Source organism: Heteronotia binoei, chromosome 3, assembly GCF_032191835.1.
Source record: "Heteronotia binoei isolate CCM8104 ecotype False Entrance Well chromosome 3, APGP_CSIRO_Hbin_v1, whole genome shotgun sequence".
NCBI classification, from domain to species: domain Eukaryota; kingdom Metazoa; phylum Chordata; class Lepidosauria; order Squamata; family Gekkonidae; genus Heteronotia; species Heteronotia binoei.
This window is the reverse complement of record NC_083225.1, coordinates 68,502,674-68,524,420: the sequence shown is the minus strand read 5'-3', so window position 1 is coordinate 68,524,420 and position 21,747 is coordinate 68,502,674. Positions and strand designations below refer to the sequence as shown.

The 21,747-nt window shown below is 40.0% G+C and overlaps 1 protein-coding gene across 5 annotated transcripts in view; it reads right to left on the bottom strand.

Moving 5' to 3' along the window:
* Nucleotides 1-351: 351 nt before the first annotated feature.
* Nucleotides 352-21,747, bottom strand: part of FRMPD4 (FERM and PDZ domain containing 4) — a 378,612-nt gene continuing 357,216 nt past the window's right edge. For 4 of the 5 annotated variants that reach the window (XM_060233963.1, XM_060233964.1, XM_060233966.1 and 1 more), the window contains exons 9-17: nt 18,640-18,759; nt 17,529-17,665; nt 15,071-15,197; nt 10,891-10,980; nt 10,262-10,444; nt 7,380-7,518; nt 5,360-6,418; nt 3,781-5,046; nt 352-2,216 (exon numbers count right to left, since the gene is read on the bottom strand). In XM_060233963.1, the coding sequence (XP_060089946.1) occupies nt 871-2,216; nt 3,781-5,046; nt 5,360-6,418; nt 7,380-7,518; nt 10,262-10,444; nt 10,891-10,980; nt 15,071-15,197; nt 17,529-17,665; nt 18,640-18,759 (4,467 nt within the window). In that variant the 3' untranslated portion in view covers nt 352-870. Of the gene's footprint in view, nt 2,222-3,780; nt 5,047-5,359; nt 6,419-7,379; nt 7,519-10,261; nt 10,445-10,890; nt 10,981-15,070; nt 15,198-17,528; nt 17,666-18,639; nt 18,760-21,747 lie in introns of all 5 variants that reach the window. The other variant, XM_060233967.1, reaches the window with a different exon arrangement.

Sequence of the window (21,747 nt, the reverse complement as noted above, 5' to 3'; positions counted from 1 at the left end):
TGCATAAAATAGTAGAACACAGTGCTTAGTATACAAAAGCCCAGAGAAATTATGAAAATGTGAATATCAAGAGACATACTGTTCCAATTGTCTATGAGAAATAAGGAGACAGTTGTCTGCCATGGACAGCAGGCTCATTTCCAGCTTGGTTTCATAGTCTTTTGAACCAAATAAAACAGTGTTCTTCCTCAAGCTTCTAGGTCCTGCCATCAGAGTGTGCACTCTAACAAAAATAATTTGGGGAAAGTTTTTCAGCCCCAGTGAAAAGTGTGGCCCAGCAATGTCTAGAGCTGGTTTCAAAGCTTAAACAAGCAAGGGATCATTGCCCAGGAAAAGATACAGCAAGCAAACAATATGAACAAAAGATTCATTTATTTTTATATATATATATATATAATCTCTAATAAGTTGTAATAGTCTCTGGGGTTTAAAATGTATTTTTGCTATTTTCAATGCTTTAAAAATTATAATTCAAACATTAAATACTGTTATATACATTATGATTCCATTTCTTATTTCTAAACATGAATGGTATAGTTTCCAGTATAAACCCAGATGGGGAAGTAAGTTCCTCTAAACATCACAGTCTTTAGAAGGGCAGATCATACACCTGTAGACTTGACTATGAAAAAGCCAAACTTCCAGTGCTCTTGTACAGTTTATCTTGTTTTATTTTTGAATGAAACAGAAGGATTGACTGGCCAGCATTTTGTCAATTTTATAGTGTTTTTTAATCTCATACTTATTTTATATAAAATAACAAAATATACAGGGAAAGCTCAGATTGTTAACTTTAGTTCATACACATTACAAGTAAATAAAAGATTTTATGTATGGCTTTGCAAAGGTAGATTATGAAGTGACTTCTGTTTATTTATTTAAAAGCATTTTAAGAGAACGTGTTAGTGTGCTTACAATAGTGGCCATGGTAGTCGAATGACGAGCCAAGAGTTTAATGCTAGAGTCGCTGGAGGTCTTACCAGACACGGCTTCTGCAGCCTTTAGAAGACAAATGTAGTTTATTACAACCTCATCTATTTTAGCTACAATTTCCTCCTGCTGTGTTTCAGAGTTCATGATTTTAATTAAACGCATGCAGGCTTCTGTTAAGCAACAGAGTACTTGAAAGCTAGAAGTCATAGCTATGAGCATTTCCTCAGGGCTTTTTTCAGCCATGGCCATTTTCCTGCAGGCACTTCCCAACTGTCTTGATTCTACAGATAACAGTTGTTTGTACTGAGAAAGTTGAAGGTCATATGTTTCTTGACATACATTGTCCCTTTTTCCCACACTGGATCGGACCAGACAGAGTAGTTCATTTGCATCCTTTTGTGCTGCAAGGAATCCTTCAGGCACTGCATAATTCTTCTCCTTCATTAAACTCAGCCTGGCAATTTGTGCATCAAAGGACATATTGCTGAGATTCTCATGGATTTTATCATCCTGGTCTTCAGGCTCGTTCATGGTGTTTTGACTGTTTCCACCATCTTCGGGGGATTCTACATTTTCTTCCTTATTGTCCTCACTTAGAGCAGAACAAACTTGACTAGGTTTTTCTGCTGCTTCATGCTGCTTCTCAGGTTGATAAAGACATGAAAGTTGTGTGCTATCTTTATGTTCATCATTGTCGTCGTCATCTTCAGCAGTTCCTCTTTTTAGGAAACAAGAGCTAAAGGGTCCACGACATTTCCAGTTGCTGGCATCTAGCTTCCGTAAGGGTAATGTTCTGTACTGTTTGGAATCCTTCTGGATAGTGTTCAAATTGGAGGACCTTTTACTGTTCATGGGGACATTCACAGAGCTCTGAGAATAACTTTTGGATAACATTTTGTCCAGATGAAGTTGTCCTCTTTTTTCTAATTTTGATTCATCTGCTTCAAAAGTGTCCATACATATCAAACTCACAGTGGCTTTCTTTTTCCCCTCAAGAAACATCTCAGTGCCTGTAGGTTCTGCAACCACACTGTTGCTACGGTGCAAAACTTTCTTCTTGTGTGGCATTCTGAGGCTTCCTCCCATCATATCATATGGCCATAAACAAACCGTTATCCCACCTGACCGATTGACTTTGGGAGCATCAAAAGAGTCTTGATTTTGACTTGGCACCATTGATTCTGAGTGAATGTGGGATGATAGCATGATGGAGTCAGCTCTGGGCTGTTTAGAAAAAGCTGAAGGCATGCCTCCTCGTCTTCCAGTCACAGGCTCTGTGAAAGCTACACTAGGGGTAGTAGAAGAACAGAGAGAATCATTAAGCATCAATTTCAGAGTATGTTGGCAATAGAACATTTTAGTCTTTTATCATTAAACATTGTTAGAAAGCCTTATCATTATAAACTTTTCAAGCCTTCAGATGTAGTTGACACTACAACCATATACAATTCTTTCAGAAGGCATAGAAAGCATTATAATAAGAACTTTTAACATTGGGAAATGGGTTGCATAAGGAGAAGGCTTACCCTGTTTTTCTCATCACAAACCACAACATTTTATATCATTCTCATCTAGGGATGCCAGTCCCCACAACCCTGCCCCCAAGTGTGACCACTGGTCAGCCACCCCTCTCCCTCTCTTCCTGTGGGATTCTTGCAGGAAAGGGAGAGAGGTAGCTACCAGCAACATGCCTGAACTCCAAGTGGCAAATTCACCTCTGGAATTCAGACATGTGCTGCTCCCACTTATTGTAAGCAGCTTTTTGCAATAAAGGGGGAACATGCTTGAACTCCAAGTGGCAAATTCACCACTGGAGTTCAGGCACATGCAGCCCCTGCTTTTTGCAAACAACCTTTAAATACTATTTGCAAGAAGAGAGTTCCCAACATGATAAAGTCACTTCTGTGTGATGTCACTGCATTGGGGACGCCCCCTTCCCCTCAAGGAACACCTTCCAAAGCCCCCCCCCCGCTGGGGAGGAGGTAGGACTTGGCAACCCTATTCTCACATCGTTCATTTTACCCTTGTAACAACCTTGTGGAGCAGGTTACACTAAGTGTGAGTGACTCATCCAAGGTCACCCATTCATGGCAGAGTGGGGTTTGAAATAGAGTCTGAGACTTTTTCCACTATACCACACTGGCTTTCATGTGGTGGCTGCTGTCAAATAGTAGTGAATTATCAGCAAGTTGCTCTTGGGCCTGGCTGAGTCATGCAAGTTGTACAATAGTGAGTCACCTGACAGTTGCTGCCAGGCCTGGTTGCAGTGTGCCCTCCACCCAAGGCAGGGAATGGGAGCAGGAATGGCCTACAAGGCCGAAACAGCCTGGGAAAGGCCCTGCCCCACTTGGCCCACTGCCTTTTACTGACAGAAACCAAACGTTGAAAGCTGCCAATATTGTGATTGCCCAGCAACTGAACAATAGTCAGTGAGATCTCAAATGACATCCATTTATTAAAGTTACAGGGGCTGCTTCTATTATTCAGGGTACCCCACCAATCCTTTTTTTGTTTTTTCAGATTTTCTTGAAAGTCTGGGGCTTTTTCAGGTTTGTAGAAAGATCTGGTTTGTCCCAGTATCCATGTTAAGAATTAAATTGATTTATTTATTTTAAAAAAATTACTAGCTGCCTTTCTGCCTTATGGGAGCTCAAGCTGTCTTACAATGAGAACAGTAATATATCCATGTGGGTTTGTGCTTTACCACAGACATGGATTAAAAAGTGTGACAAGTAATGCTAAAATTAATATTGTAACCCTTGAGTTCCCTCAGATGGATTTTTATGACTTTAAATTGCACCCCTGGCTTTTATATATAATCATATCAATGCTTTGTGGGTGCCGTACCTGTAGTTTCTTTAATCTTGGGGATTCTGTGACATCCATCTCTTAAAGTGCCAAATAAAGGGTCAGTAGAATTAACTGTGGAATGCATAACAGGTACTGCCATTCTATGGTACACAGTTTCAGACTGCGGATGTTCCTTGTATGTTGTTCCATGGCTGGGAAGCAGGACAGCTCTTTCATCCGCTGGAATATAGCTCATACCTTTTACCATTGCATCAGGCATAATGTGCTTAGCATCCGAATTACAAAGAGGAGATTCAACTGGGGTTCCACATGTGCTGCTGCCTGTGCTGCAACCTGCATCCACTGAAGAACACTGTGAACTTTGCAGTGAAAAATGGCCTTCACTCTGCAAGGATGACATTCGCTTAGCTAAGTGATACTCGCATAATCTAGTCACACTCTGTTCTGCTTCCGGAAGCTTTGAGGAATGGTCATCTGTTGATAAGCCAGTGTCTTCAGAGTTATTTAGATCTTTGTGTGAAGACATCAGGGTCACATCTGATGCAAAATTTTCCTCCGGCCCATGCCCTAAAATTACATCATGGTCAGTCTCATCTTTACAGTCCATCTCTGTTTTCCCAAGACTAGAAACTCTTGGAACAGTCTTCCCATTAACTGGTTCTGAATTTGGTTTCTCTACTGCTCCTTCATCTGAAGTAGCATACCATCTTTGGCCATCCTTGTGAAAGGCAGTTCTCTCCACATTAAAAGTGCTTATGCGTTGACCCTCTCTTGAGGAAAGAGTGCTGATTTTGCCCTTTTGCTCATTGGTTTCTGTTTTTTTAGGCCCCTGCTGTTTTTTCATAACAGCATTGCCATCAGGGGTTGCTTTTGCTTCCCCATCGGTAACCTTATTTTTCCGTTTAGTAGTGCAGGAATACACCACAGACCCTATATGCAGCTTGCTAAAATATTCAGTAACAGATTTTGTTTCCATGGTTTCTGGCTCCATCTCCATGTTATCTGAATGAAGAATCTGCTTTGAAGGCACAACTTTTGACTGCAGTTCTGTCACTTGCTGATTAGCTGAAGACTGTGAGGATTTCATAAGCCCTCCAGCCTGATTCTTGGTGATGGGAAATTCAGCCTGAGATTCCACAAGGGGCTGATAACCTTCATTTGCAGACAAAAACATACGCGTGGCATTTTCAGTCAGTTTCTGCGCTGTGGCCAATTCAGAACTTTCAGTCATTTCAGAGGAGTTTGTTTCATTGCCAGAATCGGATGATGATTCAGGGCTATATGCTCTCAAGATGGCTACACCTGTATGCCACGAAAAAATAAGAGCCGATTAATGAAACCATGGCAGGCACTTGAATAAAATGATAAGAAAATGAGATTGGTTAGCTTAAAAATGGTTCTAAAATACTGATTCACATATAGCACAGTTTCCAAGGCAACTTAACATTATGGTAGTTCTATAAAGTGATATATACAGGTGATGGCAAAAAAACCCCAAAAACGTAAAAAGATGGAATATTGCCAAACAGGCTAATGACGAAAAGGTGAATGATGAAAAATGGATGGAATGATATGAATTTTTTTCAATGAATAAATGTAACAGTAGTGAAAGAACCTGAATTGTCACTTGTCTGCTGTTCCTCTGAAGCTGCCAAGGCCTCCAGTGCTTGAAGAGTAGAAACCACAGCATCATCCAGCCTCTTTTCACATTTTTCCTCAACTTGAGTAGGGACAGCATCAATAAGCGACACTGGAATATCATCAGTACCTAAGCAACTAGTTTGTTCCTTGTCTTCTCTATACTGTGTTGTATGATTCTGAGAATCTTCTTCATCAGAGCTATCCCTGAATCCAGGGGGAGGAGCAGCAATGGCCATGTTGAGAGAATGCAACAGGAAGTCATCTTCATTATCATCACCTTCTGGAGGCGGAAGTGATGTCAGATCGATGATGTCATCACTTGACCCTGAAAGACTGAGAAGAGCAGGCCTACTGATTTCTCCCACCATAATGTCTTCCTCACAGCTCACTTCATCGTCATCCTCAGCATCATCCGTGTTCTCTGCATAGCAAATATCATGTAGCAAAGGCTCTTCTATTCCTTCAGCAGCTCCAAATATTTTGTTATCATTTAAGCCTGAATACACAGAATTAGCAGCAAACTGAATGCTTTCTGCATCTGGGGACAACTCCAAACCCTTAATGTCATTGGCGTGGCTCATGTAAAGAGCTCTTTGCTTATCTAATGCTTCTGGGCTTTCATCCAACAATCTTTCATAGCCGAGAGTTTGGGGATTAATGCCATCTAAACTGTGATCTCCAAATATAAAAGATACTTTTGCTGCCCTTGGAGATCCCTGTGCTTTCTTGCTGGATTCCAGTCCTGAGTAAGACAGTGCAGACTGCTGGTTTAAACTTCTGTTTTCATCTGCCTCTGGAGAGTCATTTTGTTCAGCCAGCTGCTGATCAAGCTCACCGGAATGATAAACATTTTCTATGTACAGATGCCTGTGATCTTTTGGGCATAAGGTGCTGTCAGAAGCATCTGCAGTTTTCTGTTTTGAGTCTACAAACATGTGCGTCTCCTGTTCCCCCTCTGCTGGGAAAGTTGTGGTTTTTGCTACACAGGTCCACTCAGATCCATGGAGATTATGCTTCACCTTGGTTTCAATCCCTAAATAATGGGAAAGAAAGAAAAAGATCAGCTTAATTTATGCCCTTTAGGATACTTTTATATTAAATTATTTATTATTCTTAAATATACATTTAAATATTCAGCGGGGGAGAGCGAGTTATAAGAATAAATTTATTATTATTATTATTATTATATACAAACGTTTATAACAGACTCATTTCCTATCTCTGATTTTATCCTTTTTTTCACTTATGAACTTTTATTGCATTTTAAATCTCTTGTGTCATTAATATAATACATACAAATTTATTAAATCATAGTCTCCTTAGCTTCTTTTTAACCTACATTTAAACAAGTTTTGTTTATATATTATAACTCAATTAAATAACTTTTAAAAAAACTGTTAGAGACCTCTCTACCTCTATAGAAACCCTAATAAGTTTATTTGTAAACTTTATTTGAGGTTAAATATGTTTGATATCTGAAAAAAATAGAAATCCAAACAAAGTAGACTAAATTATTCAGTTTTGACTGAAGAAAGAGATAAGGAAATTAGCATTTCCACAGTGATAGCAACCTTAGGGGTCTTTTTCACAAGTGTTATTTCTGCAGGTTGTGGCTTTTTTTCCCCTTTTCAACATGTTTTGCTTCCTCTAGTGGTCACTTTGACCCTTCCTTTGTTTCTCTGAGATTTTTTTTACAAGCATTTTGTGAAAAAAATGGAGAAACAGGTAGAAAAGATCAAAGTAACCACTAGAGGGAGCAAAACACATGCAGATAAGACCACAAAATGGGCACATAACTCATGAAATAACATGTGTGGGGAAACCTTTAATGTTCTCAAGTTCAGCATTTTTAAGATGTTGATTCTGAAGAACAGATTTTGTAGTGGCTTTTGTCTTTATGGAGTTCCACTACTGAAAAAAGTAGCTTGTCCAAAAGGCAAATGGATACATTATTTGCATATCTGACTGATTTTTGCATTATGGATATTTATTACCTGCTTCACGGCTTCCACCATTTTTCTTACTGGCCATGTTAAATATGGAGCGCCTGGAATCAACAAGAAGTCTGTAATATCCCGCTGTTAAACAGGCAAGATTCATGGCATCCGAGGATTCCATTAGCAAAGTGATGGGCTATGCAGAAAAGACAACACAGTCATAGTTACTACTATGCTGCTCAGAAGGACTATAATACCCCAAAACAAAGAGTATAAAATCTGTAGGGAAAATTGCAGTTAGCAAATTCACTAGGGGAATAAAACTGACATCATGATTACTGAGATTTTTCAGTAACATTTTTCAGTAGAGACCTTCAAAGAGTAAGCTTAAGTCTGTGACTTGATTCTTCTAAGTCTTAAAACATTTTTACAAATTTTACAGACATGAAGGAAATTATAGCTATTTACATTCTTTGCATATGCTACCTGATATTTTGCTAACACCCAGAAATATTGAGACTGCTACTAATACTCTGTGCTGAATGTCTTGGTTAAAACATATTCATTAAGATACGGTACAAAAAGTGCTATGTTTCAAAAGCACACTAAGAACTGCAGTCAACCATTATGGATCTTTCCTGCTTAACAGGTGAGAGGGATGCAAGTACATTTTTAAGATTAATGACATCAGTCACAAGAGCAATTTCTGGCTTTGTTTCATTACAGCTAGCAGAGCAGGAAAAGACACCATAGATTTTCCTTTCCTCCAGTGAATTAAACAACTGCTTTCTATGAAAGTCTGGCAAACCAGCAATGTCTATGCTTTAGTATGCTCCAAAACTGGATTATAAGCAGCACTATTGCAGTATTCCACAGGTTATTTACAACACTAGGGAATAATTAAATGGCAAAGCAATTTCAAAATATACAATTACAAGTATGGGACCCGTGAGAACTCACTGGGTAGGAGAATCTTCTTCTCCCTTCTACTTTTGTTCCTCGAGACACTTGCTGTGATAATTTGAGGTCTCGGGTAGAAAGCACACATGGTAGCTTTCTATACTAATCCCCTCCCCCATCACTACCAGTTATGTTACTGTTTAGATAAAGCATGCTGGATGTGACCACTCCAAGTCTCTTCCCTCATCACCACTAACCAGGGAATGGGAATCTGAGCTTGGAGCAAATAACATTGTAGATGCATTTTTGGGTCCAAGGACTTTCTTCAGCCACTGCCAGCTAGGGGATAGAAACATGATGCATAATATGTAGTTCTGAAATTCACGAAGAGAAAATCATAATGCATCAGCAATGAAATATTTTTGGGCATGAAAACATACAGGGTGGCCAACGGTAGCTCTCCAAATGTTTTTTGCCTACAACTCCCATCAGCCCCAGCCAGCATGGCCAATGGCTGGGGCTGATGGGAGTTGTAGGCAAAAAAACATCTGGAGAGCTACTGTTGGTCACCCCTATAGCATCTCATATCAAAAGTTAAGTGTTTGGGATTCAATGAAATTGTTATTTTCATATGTATATGTGTGTGTGTGAGAGAGAGAGACAGTATGAACTCCCTCACTCCCCTAGGAAAATATTCAGAAAAATGATGAAAGCAAAGAATAATAATGCAAAACATTTCTCGAAGCAGATAGCAGTGGGTTAAGTTCTGAAAGTTTTAAGAAAAGGCAAGCTTACAGAGAAAAAAAAATTATAGCTGGTGTTCATCCAAGATTGCATTCACTTCACTTCCGAAGAGTGCAAATGATCTTTGCAATGATGGTCAATGAATGGCAAGATGTAATAATGGAAGCTATACTCTTTATCCATTCTATTAAAATATTTTAAAATCCCTTTTAAGAAATGGCTTTAGGTCTGCTTGTAATATTCAATTTTTATGGGGGCAGTTGACATTATGATTATTTCCCCCCCCCCCAAAAAAAAATGTCCATTGGAAAAAATATAATGCTACCCTCCTAAAGGAGGCTAAGTAGTGGTCAGTGGGAATGGACCCTGCATGCCCTTATTGTGGCTAAAAGACCTGTATTGCATCACTGGAGAAAGAAACACCCACTTCTGGGAAAACAATGGATTGGAACTTTATCAGTATTTGAATAAATAGAGATTACAACTGTGCATGGACTTATTTTTAGATATCTGAAAACCCTTTACAGAAACTTATGTGTAGATCTGCCAACTCTATTATATTTTTGCCTCTACATTATATATACCTTTCTTTTTCTTTTTTTAAAGAATTAATTAGTTGCTAGATTTTGAGTTTTCACCCTTGAATTTTTTCTTTTTCTGTTTTTGAAATTTTAAAATTAAAAATTATATTTAAGAAGATGAAAAGAGGTGAATGTTTCCCAAATACTGTTAAAACAATTTTAAGACTGTCGCTACTGGTACTTCTTTGAATCTTGAAGCAAGTAAACCTCTATAGGTCACTCCTTTTACAAAGCATGTGCTAGTATATTTAAACTGAAAATAGTCTTTAAAAGGAAGGAAGGAAGGAAGGAAGGAAGGAAGGAAGGAAGGAAGGAAGGAAGGAAGAAAGAAAGAAAGAAAGAAAGAAAGAAAGAAAGAAAGAAAGAAAGAAAGAAAGAAAGAAAGAAAGAAAGAAAGAAAGAAAGAAAGAAAAGACGTTATTGACAATAATAGCTGTAATTTTGCCACTGAATTCTTAATTAGAGAATAAATTTCAAGCAAAGCTTCTTTACAACTGCATAATGAGTTTTTTTGGGAAACCAAAACATTGCTCCAATGTACGGTAAACAAGAACATTGAACTAGATTTGCTGTTGAACTTACTGACCCACCAAATCTGAAGCAGTCTGGAAAATCTTTTGTGAGTTTTACCAGATGTTTGTGAATATAATTACATATTTTCTCAGAATGGGATGAAGCAGAGAATGTTAAGGAAGCTCAATTGACACAACTTACTTTTACATCTAGCACATGAAGTTCAACTCTAACAGTGGTTTCATCTTCAGTAAACATCTCAATTCTGTTCACATGGCTGAAATCGGCCAGCAGGGCCACCAGGTTTGTTTTGGTGTTTATGACATGGCTGATGCCATATCGTGGTCCCACCAACAATGTCACTTCAGAACGCTTCTCCCCCTGCTGCAACACAAGAAGCACAACAGAAGAGGAACTTTTCATACAGGACCTAGCTGCATGTGGACTGAAACTTTTTGTGTTCATAGAATCATAGAATCACAGAGTTGGAAGGGACCTCCAGGGTCATCTAGTCCAACCCCCTGCAGAATGCAGGAAACTCATAAATACTTCCAATGACACCTGTTTCTCACCCAGAAGATGTACCAAATTCAAACTGTGGGTCACATCTTAAAGAAGACAATTTTTAAGTTCTCCTCGCAGGGAAGACAACTCTTTAAGAGAACAATAGGTGATTGCATTTTCTTTGCCTGAGCAGTCTCAGTATTGGTAGTATAACTGAGGCATAATCATCCTGTTAGTATAACTGAGGCATAATCATCCTGTTGATTAACCATATGCAGACAATTTAGTAAAAACAGCCACTAACTAAAGTTTTTTTGAAAGCCTACCAGTAATGTTGCCTTGAATACACGGCCCCCATACAGGCGTAGATCACTGAGAAACTTGAGATAGTGTACCTTAGCTTGCAGAGCAGATAACTGAAGGTAAAGATAAAACAGAATGACAACAGAAATAAGATTAAGTGTTGATATTATCAAACAAATCAATTAATAATGGTATTAATTCCCAGCCTAAGGTATTATAAAACTTACTTCCAATGGTAAGTATTCTTTAGAAAAATGCCTAAAAGTAGAAGATATTTCTAGGTCTTAAATTCAGGGAGCAATCCTATGAAGGTCTATTCAGAAGTTTGTACCATGTTATTCAATGGGACTTACTCTCAGGAAAGTGTCCTTAGCATTGCAGCCTTAATAGTTTATTTAAAATTAGTGTTATCTAAGCTATTTTGGGAGCCAGAAGTTAAAATCTGCATGAGAACTATCACATTAACTATTTCTTCTGTGGTTTTCATGGATAGGTCAGAAATTTCCTCTAGTCGGAAGTAGCTGCCCTTTTATTTAAATATTTATAACCATAGTGTAGTGGATTTTAAAAAATGGTTTATCTTCAAAATGCTCTAAATTTTCTATTGATTTATTTATAACCATATCCCATTTGGCGGTACATGAAATATGTGAAATTCTTAGCTTCCTTTCAAAAGCCACTTGTTTTTTACCATTTGTTTTTTAAAAGCCACTTTTTAAAAAAATGCTAGAGGGACCTGATCTCATTTCAGATTTGTCTGCTGTGACCCACACATAGGTTTGAGTTGCAATAGCTACATCCTACTCAAGGCAAGAAAGGCAGAACTGTTCCACCTATGTCCTGATACTTCTCTAATGCCAGTTTACTAACCTAAGATGATCACACCAATTGAAGGATATTGCTCATATATGCCTTAGAACTCCAGGCTTCTATAATGTTTGGTTTATTCAGTTATTATAGTCCCAATGATGTTCTTCTCACCCTGTTGGTTGTCTTTATCTTGTAAGTATGACTTGCAAGAGATAACATAAAATGCAAATTCAGCACCAGCAATCTACATGTGGACTCTCAAAAGTCCTGTTAATATACCAGGATGAAAGGGTAGTCCATAAGAAAGCCGGTCACATGGTTATGGATGACTATCATTTCCTAGTTGCACTGCTATTACATACCCTGTAATGCCTTAATTCTTTTTTACAGACATCTGCCCCATACCTTTATATTTTTCTCTCATAACTTGTAATATTAAACCACATATTTCTGGGAAGAATAAAGGAGAGTAAGAAGCTTTTCTTTTTAAAGGAAAGAGCCCCCCCTCCTTTTTAGTTCCTCTCTTGCTTTCTCTTTTACACACACATTTTGGAATAACTGGAATAGCTATAGGATGGAAGGAGTCGAGAAAGGCTGCTGGGAATATGGAATAGTACACAACAAAGAACTGTGCAGCAAAGAATTGAAAAACACTCACAACAAATTTCTGTACTAATTTATAAATACATTATCAAAAAGCGACCATTCATAAGTGCGATAGCACATACAATAGGCAAAAAAACCCATAAGTGTGTGACCAAAAAAACACCAACACAGACTATCTCATAAATACAAGCTCCACATCCCCTTCTGCCCACTGACACTTAAGGAGCTCTGGCAGGAACCAGTTCAGCTGTAAATAGTTCATAAGGATGCAGCGTTCATCCGTCTGTGTGGTCTGTAGGGAGTACTTCCAGAGGACAGTGTCCATCTCTCTTGAATGGAAATAAATTCCCAAGTGTAAATAAGAAGCACTCCCTCCTTGTGCTCCCGCTCTGTAAAACTCCTGTAACTCGATGCATTTGTCGACTGAAATTGACAGTGTTTCAGGGTTGCAGGTGGCAACCCAAGCTTCCTCAAGAGCCTACACAGCAGTTTTATCTTACTTTCTCACACACCAATAAATTGTCAATTCTTTCCAATTATAATAGGATGGAGATAGGATAGAAGGAGTTGAGAGAGACTGCTGGGAATATGGAATAAGCTTTGAGACTGGCTGAAGGGGGGGCGGGGTAAACTGTTTGCTATTAGTAGTAATATATTGAATGGCATGCTTTGTCAGCTGCTGTGGGGTGGCCTCTGGGCTGAGCAAGATGAGCTCAGTGTTTCTTATTGGTGAAGAGAAGTGAGGAGCAGAGGTCTTGCAAAGACAGTAACTAGTGAGACGAACGGAGGCTTTGGTCAAAGTGTCAGATCATGGATTTGGATAACAGCGCACAGAGTTCAAGAGCATCATTTCCAACAGAACAAAGAAGTTCAGCTTATCTAAGTAGGACTGTATTTGTGAAAATACAAAACAACTAATTAAAATGAGACAGATGCTTGGATTTCCACTTCAGCAGATGTCTGAATGAGGTACTAGTGACTAAGGCAGTAGTCACACACACACCATTTGATTTGGAAGAGTTGTATGGAGAGGTAGAAGAGAATAAGTCAAGTAAAAGCGGCCACTCTTTTCACTTGACTTGCCTAGTACCCTCCCCCCCGCCACATACATCACCAGCATTTTGGCTTTTTTTTTTTTTTTGCATCTCTTAGTCTCAATTAATACTGTGGGAAAACAAGGACTTCAGGAGTATTCCAGACATTAGTCAGTAACAGCCTCTTAAGCTTCCTGCTACATTTATATAGCACCACATTAAGCATTATGTGGCACCCCCACTACAATTTTGCTTCCCACATAATGGAACAATGGCAGAGCAGCACTTAATGGTCTAGATGTCCTGCATAGTGTCAGCTGGTCTGCATTTCACTTGCAACATTTTGTATTTTGCAAATTTTTGTTACATACTAAGGATGGGCAGGAACTGGGGAAAAGAGTGGTTCATTTTGGTTCATGGTTCACTTGATTCACGAACCAATTGAACCATAATTTTTCTAAACATTAATGGTTCGGGCATTAATGGTTCAATATGGCTGGGGGAGAAGAGAGGGAGAGGCATTTAAATGCCACTCCCTTCCTTCTCCAGTCCAGGATATCTCCATTATATCCTAAAGCCCATAGGATACAATGGAGAGATCTCTCCCCAATCTTTCTTCCTTTCTCCAGCCAGCCAGATCTCTCCCCACAGTTTTTCCCCACAGAATCAGCTGTTCCTTAGGCTCTGCTGGGGTGCCCAGTTGAAACTAGGCAGCACAACAGAGCCTGTAGAACAGCTTTGCCATTCTGTTCTACAGGCTCTTCTGCACTGCCTGGTCGAAACTGGGCAGCACAGCAGAATGGCAAATCAGCCAATCCTGCAGGGAGACCTCTCCCCATGGGCTCAGCTGGAGCTCTCAGGGAAGGCAGTTTAAACTGCCTCCCCTTGGTTTCCTCAGGTGCCCCGCAGCTACTTGCTGCCTGGGGAAGGCAAATGGGCAAGAACTATACCCAACCTGTCCTAAAGTTCAGGGACAGTTCATGGAAGGCATGGTTCCAAACCAAAGCACAAACTGACCTGATTTGGGCATGTTATGTACACATCCCAGGGGGGAAGGGTGTACACTAGAGAAGTGCTTTTGCAAGTGAACTATACAATGCCTTATGAGTGTGTGTGTGCGTGTAAGTTCTTAAACAATGAACTTGTTTATCTTTCACATTCTAATCCACTTTTGACAAAGTGAGTTTTCAAATATGCTCAAAAAAATTAAAAGATCCAGCGAAGTTTCAGTGGGAGACAACTAAGCATGAGTTTATTTTTGTTTGATCTGTGCCCTTAATTTATAAAGCAGCTCTCAAATAAATGTAGAGCCCAAGCTACACATCTATTAATGTCACTGTGGAATCATTGGATCAGGATACTTCACACTGATATTACAGCATGCAGTGGACGGCATGATGAGAAAGACGTGTATTTGTGGCAGATTCTCTGGTTAATGCAGCTTAGAACATCAAACTGAGAGAAAGCAATTTGCTAGCAATTTTGTTATGAAATGTGAAAGCAAAATGAATGCAGCAGGAGGGAAATAGGCATGCCCTTGTGGTTAACTAGCAATTTCCTACCATTCTCAAGATAAAAGGGTGATCTGACTAAATTAATTCTTTTAATTATTCTTGAAATATGGCAGTGATCACTGTACACTGTACAATCTGGCAATCTCTGAAAAAATACACTGGCCACTTATTTCTCTAAAGTGCTTAGCAGCTCTTCCTGATTATAAAAACATATTTCTATTAAGATGTAAATGTATTACCTTTTTACCTGGAGGAACTAGGTTTTGGTTTGCTTTGACAAGGTGTGAAAGTGCTTTCTTTATGTTCTTTTCTTTCATGCTCTGCAATACAGCAGATGGAAGAAAAGTCTCCAGTCCCCATTCTTTCCTGCAACACAAGACATACCTTTAATTTCACATTCTTCCGGAAAACCTATACTAACAAGTGACCACAGAATAGAGAGATTAACACTCTGATGTAACAATTGGTGACACTTCCAGTTGCAGAGACAGGCTCTGAAAGGATGCTTATTCCACAAAAATATGGGACAGAAAAAGGAAACAACAAAAGCTAGGAGGAAAAGCTTCTAATCTCTTCCACGAAGGAAGTCATTTTGAGAAGCATAGCAATTCTTCTGGTTTTGTCTTTCTCCCTAAAACTTCCCATAATGATCATAAAAACTCATAGCTGATTCATATATGCAACCAGCTACAAGAGTGAACAATCAAAATGAAATTGAAAAAAGGGAGAGGTTGTGGGCTTTCCAGCATGGTTCAGCATATTGTGTTGCCACCTACAACACAACAAATTGTGTTGGACATTGGAAATCAGTTAAGCTACCTGGACAGCTTGTTATGCAAAGGGATTTTCCCTTGCATAGTTCCATTTCCAAGTGGCTACCTATAACAGCAAGAGTCAAAGTTAAGAGAAGACCCTTAAAATTATTACCAGATTATTTTACTCATGCACATGGGGTTTATAGATAAAGGCTTTTTGCCTTTACCTACAAATATCCTGTTAAACTGCTTCTTCAGACCAATACTACAGTGAGCATCTTGGATCAAATATTGAACCTGGTGTAGTTTAGAAGACGATTCAGTTTGAATAGGTGATGTACCATTGGGTGGCTACTAGCTTCCACCACAAAGCACTGATGAATTAGCTGAAAGTACCTAAGCTTTTTCCATACCAAGAAGTTTTACGGTCCTCATTGGCTGCTAACAGAAGGGCAGTTTGGGGTGCATGGGAGACATCCCAAATCAGGCCGGCTCAGAAAGCATCCTAAACCATCCACAAGCTCCCCCACAAGCCATCTCCATCCCATCCATGGGGCAACTTGGCGTGCTTGGATGGCTGTTATGCACCATCCCCTGTAGCTTGGTTTGGGTTTCTTTTTTTCCATTCATTTTTTGGTTATGCCCATGCACTTGAAATCAATATAATTTTTTAACAAAAAAGGCCGGAAGCAGCTTGGGGTGCCTTGGTGGGTTCACACCGCCAAGGCACCTTGCTTGTGCGCTTCTGCATCCAGACGTTGAAGAGCCAACTGGTGTGAAGCTCAGAAATTTGCTACCACTTTAAAGTTACTTTAAAATGGTAGCTTTTTGAGTCTCTCTGAGGACACAAGAGGACATGTTGAGTATGGGATGGGGGTGGGCGGCAGATGCGCTTGTTTGGATGGGTTTTTCTAGTCAGCTTCTGAGGCATCTCTGGGTCACCTCAAACTGCCCAACTGTAAGCAGTCATTATGTTGTTCCCAGTACAATATTTTCTCAATTTGCATTTGCAATGGGACAGTCTAATCCAGTATTAGCTGGGTTTCCCCTTTCACAACAGGCACATGTTACCATCAGCCCCTCCTTCCATTGCTTTCTCTCCACTGTCATGCTCCCTTCCCTCTTTTAAAAATGTTCAGGTCCATGTGTAGCAGTGAAGAGGAATTGCTTGACAACACAGACCTTTTAAAAAAAAAATACTTCCAGAGAAGTATATTTAGAAATGCCTAAATACAGTGAGGGATTTTTTAAAAGTAAAATTTAAAAATCTAATGGAAAGGGGGGAAATATGCATTCCTTTTCATTGAAACTGAAGGCATACTATCAATTCCAGACACAATGAAAAGAATGTCCTAGCAACACCTAGCAACACCATGCCACCCAGGTTCTTAAAAAAAAATTCTTTTAGAGAAAAAGAATGGGCTGCCATTGGCTGAGACATAAATGCAAAACAATGTCATGTGGAAACGGGGAAAAAGTACATAAGCTGGATGGCTGAAACAGGGAAATCCTCTGAGTGAAAGTGGCCCTAGCATCCTTATGAGAAGGAACCATGAGGCACAGAGAAGGACTGAGACTATTATCTCAGCACCAAACTAGTATACGGCAGCTGCTGCCAAATGGTGTCCTTTTAACACTGCAGGTAGACTAAACAAGAAATAAGAGATTTCAGTGGATTAGTTCAGTGATATGTTAAAATACAAGATACTGCTGGATTAAATTAGTTGAAAAGACTATCCTACTAAAACATGTGGACATATGGCGGAACTTTACTTGTTGTAACACTGCCACTAATATTAAGATTTTTGAAAGAAGCAAGGTTTCCCTCTTCCCAACCCAAAACAGTTGGGTCGATTTATGACACAAATTGGGCTTCCGGTCCAATGGAACTGTACCAAGCAAGCCACTCCTTATATTTCTGAAATACCCATTTTATACTTACTCAATGTATTTGAGGGAGATTTTCTGAGTATGTTTCGTGGTCACAGTTGCAATGTACATCTGTAATGCTGCCAGTCGCAGTGCAATATCGTATTTGAGTTCAGGTCCAAACCTCTCCTGAACCACATCGTTGCAACTCTGCCAAAGAACCAGTAGAGGGCATATCAAACTCAAAAAATATCAGATTTAAATATAACCACTGCATTATGACTAATTCTACTCTAAAAGACAGGCTTATAATTAACAGCACCTGTGACTGCTTGATGAGCCATTCATGAATGCTTGAAGGCTCCTAAATGAGAAATACTAATAAAGTCCTACAAAAATGTTGAAACATAATTTAGGGATTGGTAATCTCAAATTAATACTGACCAAAGATCAGAACACTATGGATTTTTGTTACTTTTTCATATAATAGGGGACCTCAGGAGGGTTTAACTAAGGCATTCAAGGCAGAACTCCAGAAATCATGAGCAGAAGCCTGACTCTGAGTCACCCTTTCTCTATTAATAATGGTTCCAGTTATACTGGTTCCCCTAATCTTGCCCTTGCATTTCAGCCACCTAGAGTCCTGAATCCTGTAGTGTTTTAGTTGAAAACTAGCATAGCCCTGGTTTAATCTTCCTTGCTTCACAGTTGAGCAAGAGCTTCTAGCAGAATGAACACGATAAGAGGAAGGTGAAAGAAAGAAAAACAATCAGCAATGTGAAAGGCAGTAAGCATTCCCAATATGACCTGCAGGCCACTGTATTAGCAGCATCTCTCTCTTCTTATTACTGGACTGCTGGAAACTGTGCCAAAGTGTGATGCCAGAGTGATTGAGATCAGGTGGACCTGGCTGCGGACTCATGAAGCTCACTGGATGATTCTGAGCTAGTCACTCTGTCTAAGCCTAGTCTGCCTTCACAGACCTGATGTGAAGCTAACATGTGGGATGACATGTGTGTGGCATTGTTGTCCTTGTAGGAAAGGTAAATTGAAAATACAATAAAGAAGAAAACTCAAGTATTCTCTGTGTTCATATTTCAGGATCACCAACAGCAATCATGTTATTTTGACTGTTATATTGCATGCCAATGGCATAAATGTATACCAAATCTCTGTAAACTTACCTGTACATATAAATATTCAAAGGCAACTGCATCTCTTCTTAAAAGATCAATGGGATCCTTGGGGACAAAACTAATTCTGAAGAGACATCTCATCTTGTGAGAGATTGGCCTCTGGGTCACCTAGGACAGCAGAACACTTACATATTAGCATGCAGGTTCTGTATTAATATCCAATGAAGTGTACAAACCTGGAAATGAACAAGGGGGCTGCTGAATTCAAAAGAAATTCAAAAGAAGGAATTGGCCACAGAATACAAGCAGATGGGCAAACCATACTTTATCCTTTCCCGCCATTTTCAAAACCCCATGTCAGTTACTCTTCTCTTAACCGGTATTTTACTTCTTTGCTTGCCACTACCTTTCAATCCAAAGGCAGACTTACAAAGAATGATAAAACACAATTGTATGAGGATACTTCCATTTCCTTTGGCAAAGCAATGGTATGAAGTGGCAGGGATGCTCCCAACCTGTTTCATTCAGTCTTATTCCTCTGCCTACTGACAACCAAAGAATAACCACTTATGTCCTAACCTGGATAGCCCAGGCAAGTCTGGCCTCATTAGATCTTGGAAGCCAAGCAATGTTGACTGTGGTTAGTACTTGGATGGGAAACCTCCTTGAAACACCACGTTGGGAAGACAGAGGCAAGCTTTATTCAGCCACCTCTCTGAATATCTTCCAGGCCCCCAGTAGAGTCAGTCACCTGATGTTGCCATGATTTCCATGTGCTGGTGCAGATGCGTGCGCACCCACACACACACAAAGAACAGCCAGTTGTTTCTCAGTTATCTCTTGCTGTCGAATTTCTACAGGTATTTCACTACAAAGTGATATGTTAATGACTAATACCATAAGATCTTAATAGCTATGACATGGGCTCAATTGCAAAAAGTCTTTGGGATGAGGTCATGAATCAATAACAAAGCATCTGCTTTGAATATAAAAAGTCCCATGTTCCATGTCTGGCATCTCCAGTTAAAAATATCAAGCAGCATAGGTGACGTTAAAGACCGTGACAGCTGCTGCTGGTCAAAGTAGACACCACTTTTTAAATAGACCCATGGTGTAATCCAGTATAAGGAAGCTTCATGCGTTTTAAAGGGCCCCAGATATTGATACTTAAATAGGTAGATTTGGGCCAGGTACAGAGAAAGGAGGTATTTTTACAAACTTGGGGGAAACACCAGGTTTGCAGAAAAACACAAAAGCTTTAAAAGAAAAACTGAGGCTTTCAAAAAACCCTGTATTGGAGAAGTGTGGTTGGGGCTTGTGCAGACATCACAGCTTAAACAAAGCAGTTCTCACCACATAATGCTGTGTGTGTCCTTTTAAACATGGGAAATTAGTGGGAGCCATGGGGAAGATGCTGCTGCCAGCTGGTGTGTGTGTGTGTGGGGGGAAGGTGGAAGGGACTGGAGGAGGATGAAAAGTTCCTGGAACCACCATGTGAACCTGGCATGGAGATGCTGTAGTGCTACAGGTGAGTCGGCTGATCAGCAAGTGAGCAGGTGGGTGGGCTGGCCTGAAGAGTGGGCAGTCTGGGGAGTCAGCAAGTGGACAGGTGGATGATGTAGCCAGATAAGGCCAGAAGCAGGAGAAGGGAGTGTGTTTAGGGGAAAAAACAGTGAGAGAAACAAAGGAAGCAAAAGAAACAGTGAAGGGTCAAAGAAGAGCGAGAAAATGCTTATGAGGGGCAGGAGAACTGATAGAAGGCAGTGGGGCAGGTGGAAAAAAAATGGGGTCAATCCCTGTGATTCTTTCAACTCCCCAGCTTGTCATATATTTAATAGTGAACAAGGACCTTGGAATGCAGACTGGAAAACCCACACTGGGACCAGGTACAGATGGGGTGTATGTTTTTGTACAAAGCTGGCTCAGCTCCTCGATTTGTACAAGAACAAAAAAAGGAAGAACAGTTGATGGGGATTTTTACAACTTAAGTTAACATAGTGAGGGGAAAAAAACCCAGTCTTGTGACAGAACACTGAAAGATCCCAGCTGCCATTTCCAAGGCTGTTTAGTAGCCATTTAACAGTCAGCATCATTGTAAGTGGCTTGAAGGCATGGCTGCTGGGAATATGGGGAGGTTCACAGAGGTGATGGGAGAGTGCGTTGACAGAAGAGAAGGTGGGAAGAGTTACTGCTGGATAAGCCAGGCCATCAGATTGTGGTGGCAGGCAAGTGAGTAAACAAGTGACCATGGCAACAAGCAGGGAAGGAAGAATAAGTCAGTGAGGAAGGCAAGAAAAAGTGCCACTGCAGGGAAGCAAGAGAAGCAGTAGGGGTGAAAAAGGGAGATAAATTACCAAATGAAACAAGGAGTGTTGCAGTAGAGCAGTAGAAGGGAAAGCATGGGATTCGCCTTCTGCCCTTATGAGTCTCGTGGGTTTCAGTTATCTCTCTCTGTGGCTAGTAAACTTTTTACTAGTCAACCAAAATTTATTGGAACAGACAGTTGTGATGGACTGGGTAGGTTCTGCCTCTTTCTAAGAGTAACCACTGAGAGCTGATGAAATGTTGGGAGAAGGAATCAGAAAACAGCAGTTAAAGAAGGACAGCTGCAGTTGGCAGGAGATGAGTTGAGGAGGGAAAAGGAAAATATCTGACTGAGTGGAACTGCGCAAAAAAGGTGCTTACAGCTGGCTAAAAATAGTCAATATGTAACTAAGGGATCCCAGTTGCAGAAATAGGACTTCAGTTCAAAAGTTCAGTGGAAGCAAAATGTTATTACCTGAACCTTACTTTCCTCAGTGCTGTGCCCATACTATAAAAGTTAACTTTTTGTTTTGCTTAACCCTGTGGGCTGTACATCTAAGGAAAAGATGCAAACACACACAATTTAATATCTTAGTCTATATGTATACTGGAATATGAATAAACACGCTGGTGGCAGTATGTGGATGGAACAATGACTGAGTCCCAACTCAAACCTCTGAGTGAGTGAAGGCTTCTTATTAAAGGGGACAGGCTACTCTGTCTGTGGATGTCTCTGCCAGTAAGAGGAAGGACTTGAGGTGTGAAATGGTCAAGGCTCTGTATATTTTAGAAAAGACAAGAGTGTCATATCCTGACCTATGTGTTCAGCAAACCTGAGAGAGAGAGGTGTGT